Source organism: Pseudoliparis swirei, chromosome 21 (genome assembly GCF_029220125.1).
Source record: "Pseudoliparis swirei isolate HS2019 ecotype Mariana Trench chromosome 21, NWPU_hadal_v1, whole genome shotgun sequence".
Lineage (NCBI taxonomy): Eukaryota > Metazoa > Chordata > Actinopteri > Perciformes > Liparidae > Pseudoliparis > Pseudoliparis swirei.
The window spans coordinates 13483385-13494306 of record NC_079408.1 but is presented as its reverse complement, the minus strand read 5'-3'; the positions used below and the strand labels follow the sequence as shown (position 1 = coordinate 13494306).

The 10922-nt window shown below is 41.9% G+C and overlaps 1 protein-coding gene across 3 annotated transcripts; it reads left to right on the top strand.

Moving 5' to 3' along the window:
- The first annotated feature begins 659 nt into the window (after positions 1-659).
- On the top strand, positions 660-10824 carry btr33 (bloodthirsty-related gene family, member 33). Of its 3 annotated transcripts, XM_056442556.1 has the most exons (13): positions 660-744; positions 1217-1279; positions 3151-3223; positions 4670-4754; positions 4857-5020; positions 5674-5795; positions 6529-7113; positions 7217-7312; positions 8662-8895; positions 9053-9200; positions 9316-9342; positions 9985-10130; positions 10218-10824. In XM_056442556.1, the coding sequence occupies exons 7-13, from the start codon at positions 6544-6546 to the stop codon at positions 10647-10649; spliced, it is 1653 nt and encodes a 550-aa protein (XP_056298531.1). In that variant the 5' UTR covers positions 660-744; positions 1217-1279; positions 3151-3223; positions 4670-4754; positions 4857-5020; positions 5674-5795; positions 6529-6543; the 3' UTR covers positions 10650-10824. The 3 variants fall into 3 exon arrangements, with proteins under 3 accessions (XP_056298531.1, XP_056298530.1, XP_056298529.1); XM_056442555.1 differs by having other exon boundaries at positions 4863-5795; XM_056442554.1 differs by having other exon boundaries at positions 4857-5795.
- Positions 10825-10922: the final 98 nt, after the last annotated feature.

Sequence of the window (10922 nt, the reverse complement as noted above, 5' to 3'; positions counted from 1 at the left end):
TTCTCCTCGGTCCGCCTCCTCCTTTCCCCTCCTCTCCCAGCTCTTTCAACGCTGTCGTGCTGCGTTCAGGTGCTCAGCGGAAGGACCTGTTTTCTATCTATAGCTAAGCGCTCATGAAACCTAATAACAAAAGTGACTCCGAAAAATTTAATAAAATAAAATGAAGAGAAGTCGTTTTGGTGGTTGAGTTAATTCAGCGAACATTATAATAGAGATAAACCTTTTCTACTTTCTGCTGTGGTGACAGTTAGGTTTATTGTTAAATAGTACGTTATGGAATATATAAACAAAGTATATATTCACAATAAAACTGCAACATTTAACAATAAAGGCCAACAAAAAGGAGACAACATGACCATAAAATAGGCATAAAGATGTTTTCAAAATGTAATGAGTAGGCTAAGAGCAGAGACTGTAAATAAAAATGCAAAAGACTAACTATACTGTCTGATATTTGATACTAATACTAATAGTTTGATGTGCTATAGAAATACAGAAATACCTAACAAATTGAAGGTAATAAAAGTTTTTCTAAGCATATATTTTGACAGCTGTCTACTACGCGTACATTACCGGAACAGGGAGCTGTAGTTTCATATTTAGGCCAGCAGGGGGAGACTCAACACGGCCCTGACCCCTGACGTAGTTTACCGGTAGTGGCCAACGTCAACTAGTCCGAGCCAGTTTACAACATTATCATCCTGTTGATTTCGAAGTAATGTTTCTGGCTAGCTACATGACAATGTAAGTACACCATTACCGAAGTGAGTTATCTTCTTTAGTCTTATTGTAACACGAGCCGACGTTAGCTGGATGTTCTTTCCTCCCTTTAACCTAGCTTAGCATTAACTAATAACTTTGTCTCCCACCGTTTAGTAAAAGGAAACGGCCAGTGTATAACAATTAGCTACCAGCTAACTTAACTTTATTTCCTCGACTGAAGGCAGTTAGCATATTTTTTACCAGAGCTAGGTTAACGTGCCATGAACCCTCAAGTGAAACGAAACTTTCGTCATTTTTTATTTCTTTAAATATTTGCATAATACAACAAAAGAAAGTTCATAGTTAAACGTCTTTTATTACATTTTGTAATACAGTATTTACAAATATATATATATATATATATATATAATACTTCTTAGTTTCATTTATCCAATATTGTCCCATTTCTATCTCGTTTCAATGTATTATCTCATAATTCCGATTTTTCTGATAGCCATGAAGGCAGCATCTGCCTCCGCTTCCAGTCCGCGCAGGCGCACTGTCCTCCTGTATGCAAGTGAGTGAGGACACATCCTACATCCTATCATATCTGAATAATTTGTCAGATACTGCAATTGTTTTACAAACTGGTATACACTTACTCAAGTTCTAACACGTGTTTGTAGCCTAAAAAATACATATACTGCTGAAGATGTGGATACTACTGTTGTATATTACGATGGTATTATTTGGAAATAATAGGATACTTTATAAATCCGACTCTGAGCACCCCTTGCTGGAATTAAAACGAAAGGGTTAAATCATAGCAGATCATTGTGCTGGGAGATATGGAGAAAATCAAATATCACAATATCTTTCCCGATATTGACAAAATTGTAAATTACATAATACTTATCAGCAGACGAAAAAGACATGAACTATTTTATAAACACATAATACATGCTGACTACATTTTTCTTTGAGACAATATGACAATACATAGACATAACACCAAACAGTAAGATACAAGCTAGCAAAACGTCATATCGTCAGGGTATGTGAGAACTGTGTGTGTTCTCTTAACCTTGATTGATGTGATTCCATTGATGCTCCATCATCTTAAGGAGCTTGTTGTGCCATACTAGAGCTCTGCCACGCTAACTACTAAATTACTTGTAGTTCCTAGAGTCTTTAAAAAAAAAAAAAGGATGGGAGCCAGAGCCTCAGTTATTCTTTCTGGGAACCAGGAACCAGCTTCCAATTTCAGTCAGACAGACACACACAGTTTAAGAGTAGACTTAAGACCTCCCTCTTGACAGAGTTTATAGTTAGGGCTGGATCAGGTTTGCCTGGTCCAGCCCTTGATATGCTGCTATAGGATATGCTGCATGGGGGGGACGCTAGGATGCTAGGACCTACTTCCCTCTTTTTTTCTTCTCTTATTTCTGAATTTTCATCTCTCAATCACAACGTTACTGCTCTGCTTTCTCCCGGAAGTCCTTTTACTTTACTCTGGGGTCATCGGACGGACTATGAGGCATAGATCATCCCATCTCTGATGGATGCTGGTCTGCGTGAAATTTGCTCATGACTACGCCACTGTCCTGTTGAGACTGACCCACTCCTCCTCCCCACCGCCATCTGCCTGATGGATCGGTCTCCATCGTGGATCGTGCCTACTATGAACTATATTCACTACCTGTCATTCATTGAATGTATTTAACTCTAAATCTGTCCTTCTGTACACATTACATCTATTGCATCTGTCCATCCTAGGAGAGATGTTCTCCTCTGTTGCTCTCTCTTTTCTTTTCTTTTTGAAGGGTTATTTTATTTTTTTTGGTTTCCTGGTGTGAGGTTTTTGGGGCAGATGTCTATGTGTACAGATTGTTGTAAACACCGAGACAAATTTGTAATTTGTGAAATTGGGCTATACAAATAAACTGAATTGAATTGAATTGAATGTGTGTGCCTGAGCCTTTTTGAGATGACAGAAACAAAGTGTAGAAGCCCGAACACTTTTCCACTGTGAGTCTTAAAGCCACTAGAGGGAGAACTTGTTTGGACTCGTGTTCTGCAACAAACAAATACACTGTCCAGTGCGCTGTGTCTCTTCCTATGGTTTTAATCCATATTCCATAGCAGAACATCAGCAATGTCCAATACTCTTGCAATATTACATGTTTGTCACAGCACAACACAGGACCAGATCACAGGGTCAGGGGTCAACAAATGTTTGCATCTCATCCACACCTGTTCTCATTAGCAGGCACTTGGCTATATGCCTTTTAATGTAAATGTGCCACCCTGTGTTCACATGTAGGTACTGCATGTCTCAATTCACCCGGTGTTTCCCTCAAAGATTACCGAAAGCAACAAAACTACATTATGACTCCAACACAAAGTATGTTATATGTATATTGTGCATATGTTTGCTTTTGTATTAAGAGGCTAGGTGGTGTCATATTGAACCAGGACCAGATGGAGCGGTGTTCTGTTGTATTCGTGAATGATGGAGGAGGTTAGTTTTTCAGTTGACATACAGGACTGTCTCAGAAAATTAGAATATTGTGATGAAGTTCTTTATTTTCTGTAATGCAATTAAAGAAACAAAAATGTCATGCATTCTGGATTCATTACAAATCAACTGAAATATTGCAAGCCTTTTATTCTTTTAATATTGCTGATTATGGCTTACAGCTTAAGAAAACTCAAATATCCTATCTCTAAATATTAGAATATCATGAAAAAGTATACTAGTAGGGTATTAAACAAATCACTTGAATTGTCTAATTAACTCGAAACACCTGCAAGGGTTTCCTGAGCCTTGACAAACACTCAGCTGTTATAAATCTTTTTTTTTACTTGGTCTGAGGAAATATTAAAATTTTATGAGATAGGATTTTAGAGTTTTCTTAAGCTGTAAGCCATAATCAGCAATATTAAAAGAATAAAAGGCTTGCAATATTTCAGTTGATTTGTAATGAATCCAGAATGCATGACATTTTTGTTTTTTTAATTGCATTACAGAAAATAAAGAACTTTATCACAATATTCTAATTTTCTGAGACAGTCCTGTATATTCTAACCTTGAGTTTCTCCAGTGTGTGATATGTGTGTTATTCCTTGATTTCCAGTTCATGAAGATAGTTTTCTTGGTGATTAGTTATGGCAAACTAATTGGTTATTTTGAGTGCAATATGGACAGATGTCAGTCGTGAGTCACATTTTAAAAATGTTTCCCCATTATAGTGAATTCTGTGAAGTCTTTTATACTGTTTACGTTGAAGCATTTTTAGTCATGAAGTAAGAGGTAACCATCACGGCACCAGATGGACCAGTGACTCACACAGTCTCATCTCTCACTGCTGGAACTAAATACACATTCACTCTTGTTGTGTTTGTGTAGATAAGAAGGAGTCAATAGAGTCACCATCACTGCAGTCACTGCTAAAGTTTTACAACTTCCTCAATTTTCAGAAGAAGAACTCAGCAACAATATAAACTACAATACATTTGATGGGTGAAATATGCACTCACTGAATCTGTATTTATAGTTAACCTAACGCTCTGTTGACCGACCCATTGCCCTGTTATCATCACCCAGAGATATCACATTCGAAAGACTTTAAATGTCCAGTGTGATGAATTTATTCTATTTGCAGGAATGAATTATGATGTCAATAAGTATAAATACATAGTGCTTTCTAATTCAAACACCAGTTGCTAATTTTTTCTCATTCATTTTCATGCAGGACTGCAACATAGATTTTTTTTTTAATACTTGATATTTTATTTGGGTATTATTACAGAAATAAAACCTTCAAAAGTATGAATGCATAATAATAATAACAAATAAAAATAAAGTAAAGCAGGAAAATAATTATAAATAAGGAAACATAGAGCTTTTGAAAGAACACCCAGAGTGTTATTCGATAAAATCATTCACAGATTATTTTTTTCTCAGCTCCTCCAAACACAGAACGCTCCAGGTCAACAGGACACGATGAGACCAGTATCCCTCAGTCCGTCGTCCTCCTGTCTTCAGTATTGTGAGTCAAGTCCAGTGTTTGATGAATTTAAGAAAGAAATCTCCACTTTTATTTATTTTAAGAAAATTCTTCTCTGAGTTTGACCCATCCCTGGTTATTAAGGCGCAGTGGGCTGCAGTGAAGCCCAACTGATGTTTCAGTGTCTTGCTCAAGGACACTTCAACACGCAACTAATGGGGAGAGCGGGAATCCAACCGCCTACCTTGTGTTTACGGGACGACCTCTCACCCCACTGAGCTACAGCCGTCCCAATTTTGGCCCCTAAGGTACGTATGAGTCCACCCACTTACCTCCTCTCCCTGGATGATACAGAACCAGGACACGGGGGCCTCTTGACAATTTTTTTCTTTGAGCTTTTATAAGGAAACTTTCTACCTCAAGCTCATTGGTGACGATGCTCTCTTTCAGTCCTCTGGACTCCTTTGTATGAATAGTTTCTAAGTGTAGATATCATGTGTATCCCTGGAAATGATATACTGCAATCTAACATGTCAATATAGTGATAACTACCATTTCCCCGAAAATACACAGAGTACCTTTAATAAAGTTATTCTAGATACAGTATTGTGAAAATAAGATAAGATAGGATGAGATAATCCTTTATTAGTCCCACAGTGATCAATATAAAAATAAAACACAATAACAATACTAAATACTAATACTAAAATATTAAATATACAGAGGAAACAAAAATGTGTTTTGAAACTGTATTTCAATCAAACTTTTATTACAGACTCAAGGTCCAGATAGTAAAAAAACATTAAAATCTAATAAAATACATACAAAACCACAAGAAAAAAACAAACAAAGAACTACACAAGCTTTGCTAAAGCCTCATTTGACTATTGAAATAGAATGTTTCATAAACAAATTGTAATACAATACTCCTCCCACCCTGGAACGACATGGTGGAGGACAGCCCGAGGAGAACACGAGGGAGTGGTAACGGCGAAACCCGGTGAGGACTTTGGCTTTTTACGACCGCAGTGCCAGTGTTTGCCTTCGCTACCTCGGAGGTCACGTTTCACATTCAGCGACAAGGTAAGACCGGCACAATGAAGCAGATGATGATATATTAAACATGTTGGAGGAACATAGACAACCGTTTCAAGAATGTTTCAGTTTTGGTCTCGTCAGCCAGATTAAATGGAATATGAGAGGGACTCATATTTGAAGCCATCAGGGTTCATCCCTGGTCGTGTGTGCAGTGGATTATCAGACGGCGGTACTCTGAAACACTCATGTTAGTCTTTCTGGATTTTACCGGGTGTGTTCATTCAATGTTTCAAACTAAACTTACAGAGTTAGAGAGAGGCTGAGTCATGTGACCATGCAGCTGGACTTTGGCCGCTGTGCTTTGAGTTGTAAAAGTGAATCAGAATCAGAAACATTTATTTGCTACGAAGAATTTGACTTCTTCTTCTTCTTCTTCTTCTTACCTTTATTTAAAAGGGACCATGTACAGTTAAAACATAAATGTCACCATTTGATGCTCTGTACCAGATTGTAGCTTCTGCTAATTTGCATCTGTACAGACCGTACAACATAAAACAATAACAAATAGTATATTTGTTAATACATAGTAATGGTAGTTTAATGCTAAAGAAGGTAACCTGTTTATGTTATTAAATTAATTACAATACTGACAGATTCTGTGGATTACATTGTATGTTTTAGTTGCCTTTTTTTAAGGATTGTGTATTCTCAACAAAACGCATTTCCTCTGTGACTCAGCGCGTAAATAATGAATCCCTTCTTCATAATCATTGAACAGGTCGTCTGTCTGAGCATGGCCTCCCCCAACGCGCTCCTGTCAGAGGTGCAGTTCACGTGCTGCATCTGCCTGGAGGTTTTCCTCGAGCCCGTCTCCATCCCCTGCGGCCACAGCTTCTGCTTCACCTGCATCTCGTCGCACTGGGACGGCCGCCGCGACGCCGCCGCCAGCTGTCCCAAATGTCACACGGCCTTCGAGGGCCGCCCGGAGCTCTGCGAGAACTCCTTCGCCAAGGAGATGTCGGAGCGGATCCGAGCGCGGAGGCCGAGCGCCGCGACGGCGGGAACGTCGGTGTCGTGCGACGTGTGCGTGGGGCGGCCGACGGAGGCCCTGAAGTCCTGCCTCGTGTGTCTGACCTCGTACTGCGAGGGTCACCTGGAGCCCCATCTGAGAGTCGCCACCTTGAAGACGCACAAGCTGATCGAGCCCGCGGCGACGATGGAGAACCGCATGTGCAAGAGGCACCGGCGGCTTCTGGAGTTGTTCTGCAGGAGCGACCAGAGGTGCGTGTGCGTGCTGTGCACCGAGACCGACCACCGCTGCCACGACACCGTCCCGGTGGAGCGAGAGAGCAGGGAGACGAAGGTGAGCTGCTCCCGAAGTCCTCATCGTCATCGCGCCCGTTCACCCAATCGAGTACTGTGTCGATTTATTTTTTTGGGGTTTGAATTCCCGTTCTCACGCTCAGGCTCGGATGAAAAGGATCGAGGCCGATGTTCAGCAGATGATCCAAGACAGACTGCGGAAGGTGGAGGAGATCAGACACTCGGTGGAACTCAGCAAAGTGAGTCGACACGAGATCATAGAGCAGCTTCCGTGACTCATTTGGGCATTTCAGAACAGTAGAAACAACCGACGTGTAAGAATCCAAGAATCTAAAATGCACATTTAAAGAGGATATATGCATAGCAGAACAAATACTGGTACCACTACAGTAATAATCTCAAAACATATATGTTAATGTATCATTTTTCTTCGTGGAAACGTTGTATATATACTAGTCTACTGCCTCGTACTCGACTTAAAGGAGCTGTAGTTCACATTCTGAACATAAATATAGCATCTATTTTATATCTTTTTTATTGATTTTGCAAACACAAGAATGAAGAATAATACCACCTCCAAGAAGTTGGGGTGTCCAGAACTTTACATTCAGTCGTTTGGAGGCTGTGTAACTGACACGCTGTCACTATATACAAAGATTTGAAATACAGTGAACAAACGACCACGATAACAGCAACTTAAGGTACATTTGAATATCGTACGAATTGAGACGTGGAAACATGCATACATGATTACATACAAACAAAATAAAACAAAATTAGGAAGAAGTGTGGGTGTATGTGTGGGGGGGGGGGGGGGGGGGTCTCCTAGTTCACTAGTTCTGTTGGATTGTTAAATAGTTAATAAAAGTCTTCCAGGTCTCTTCAAAGGATTCACTGGAATCTCTGAGTGCACATCTGATCTTTTACAGATATCGTCGATGTAAAGATGTCATGTGGTAACGTCTACCTGAGCAGAGAAGGAAGTCACTCCCTCTGTGTGCCATGTTATCCAAGCTATTTAACCCTCCTGCCGCCTTAGGGTCAATTTGATCCGATTCAATGTTTAACCCTCCTGTTACCTTTATATTTACTAACATATTTTACCCTTGGGGTCAATTTGACACCAGCAATTAAAACCTCCAGAAAATTATTAGAATTAATATTGTTTTCCAAGTTTAAGTGTGAGGCACTTTATGTTTGTTTGTTGACTACCGAAAGAACACCGACATTAAACATTGAATGGGGTCAAATTAACCCGAAGGCGGCAGGAGGGTGTAATATTGAATCGGGTCAAATTGACCCTGAGGCAACACAAGGGTTAAAAAATTTAAATAAAAAAAGTGCAAAATTCCACTTGGCAACATGCAACGTCTCTTACTGTGAAGTCTGTTTTCAATGTATTTGCGCTGGAGGTTTCAAGTGTAAGTTACACGCAGGACCATGGAGTGATGTAACACACATCCTCCTCATACAGATATAAACAGCACATGAGCTTTCCTCCTTCAGCAGATGAATGTAAAAACTGTTTTCTGGTATCATCAACTTCAACTGTCAAGTTTCTTTTTTTCCCCTCTTTCAACGACTTCAGGAAAGCGCACAGAGGGACATGGCGGACGGCCTGGAGGTCCTCTCCACTCTGCTGCGCTCCTTGGAGAGTCGTCAGGCAAAGCTGGTGGAGACGATCCGGAGGAGGCAGGCGGCGGCGGAGCGGAGGGCGGAGAGGCTCGTCACAGAGCTGGAGCTGGAGATCGCTGAGCTGGAGAGGAGGAGGCGGGAAATGGAGCAGCTTTCTCACACCGAGGACCACGTCAACCTCCTGCAGGTGAGACGTCGTCTCGCAGCAGGATATTTAATGGTCGCGCAAACGGATTTTTAAAGAGCGTTAAAAAAAGAAAATGTACAGACTGAAGTGAAGCTGTTTGTATTTATTCTCATCTGGTCTGGCCTCTTTTGCCTCCTCCTTTTTTTTGACGCGTCAGAGGTTTCCAGCTCTGAGTTGTCCTTCGTCAGTCAAAGCCTGCGATGACATCATCGTCCACACAGACGCGTGTTTGGGGATTCTAAGGAGCGAGGTCGCCGACATTGAACAGCAGCTTCAGTCAGCTTTGAAAAAGCTTTCCATTCAAGGTCGACTTCTAAAAAACATTTTTTTTGCAGCATTTGCTACATTCTGTGAGAAAACATGTCATCAATTAATGAGAATGTGTTTCATGTTTTATCATCTGTTGTTATTCACTTACAGAGCATCAGCAGATGAAGCAGTACGCAGGTACAGTGAGACAGGAAAACAATAATAATCTCTTATTGTTCAGCATGACCATGTTCTCTCTCTCCCTCTCTCTCCCTCTCTCTCGCTCTCTCCCTTTCTCTCGCTCTCCATTTTTCTCTCTCTCCCTCTCTCTCTCTCGCTCTCTCTCTCTACTTCCTTCTCTCTCGCTCCCTCGCTCTCCCTCTCTCTCTCCCTCCCTCTCTCTCTCCCTCTCGCTCTCCCTTTTTCTCTCTCTCCCTCTCTCCCTCTCTCTACTTCCTTCTCTCTCACCCTCTCCCTCTCTCCCTCCCTCTCTCTCTCTCCCTCTCTCTCTTTCCCTCTCTCTCTCCCTCTCTCTCTCCCTCTCTCTCTCGCTCTCTCTCATATAAATTTGTTCATGTCTCGCAACTAAATTAAATGACTAGAAATCGGACATATTAGTTACAATAACATCTGAAAATGATTCGGGCTGAAAGTAACACAGATTCTCAGTCGATCAATCTATTGAATTATTATCTATTAATGCCACGGATACTTAAAGATGCTGCTAACGTGATGCAACTGGACATTACTGGACAGCTCAGCTGATGGAAACCACAGGCAGAAAGAATAAATCAACCTTTAGAGAAAGGGGATAACGAATTTTAAAATTCTGTCCGACAGTTGACGTTCATCTGGACCCCAGGACGGCCAACACGTGGCTGGTGCTCTCAGAGGATGGGAGACAGATTTGGGACGGAGCTGTTGAACAGAACCTGGCGGACATACCGGAGCGCTTTGACACGGCGCCGTGTGTCCTCGCCACAAAGGTATGAATAAAGATGTGCTTTGAATGTGTTTGCCCTTTTTAGGGACTGCTATGTCTTCACTCTTACTGAGCCTCTGTTGCTACGCAGGGCTTCACCACAGGGAGGCGCTACTGGGAGGTGGACGTGGGAGACAAAACGGCGTGGGACTTGGGCGTGGCTCAGCAGTCCATCAACAGGAAGGGCGTGGTCACCCTGAGTCCAGAGCACGGGTTCTGGACTATCTGCTTGAGGAAGGGCAGTGAGTACCGGGCGTGTGCGGGACAGGCGGAGCTGCTGCGTCTCTCTCGCGCGCCCCGGGCCGTCGGGGTGTTTTTGGACTGCGAGGACGGCACGGTGTCCTTCTACGACGCGGACGCCCAGTCACACATCTACTCCTTCACACAGTGCCAGTTCACCGAGGCCATGTTTCCCTTTCTCAACCCGGATATGTGTGACGGCGGCAGCAACACATCGCCGCTCGCCGTGCGCCCGCTCGGTGGGGTCGACGGAGGCCGGGATTTAGATGACATCACCATATGATGTCACGTGTATTTTCAGTGTCATGGCGTTGTTATTTTAAACAGTATGAAACTGTTCTCTCTGTTGATTACACAGAAATACCAAATAAATAGACAAGTTATGTATAACCTTCACACATGGATCATACATAAACTGTTCCTGACTTGCCCCCCCCCCAATAAACTGTTGACATCTATATGTTGTATTATGCTTTCTCCTCCTCCGCCTTCCTCCCTTCACCTGTGCTCAGTACAGGTCGTAGACCCGCCTCACTCCGATAACATCCATCCTCAG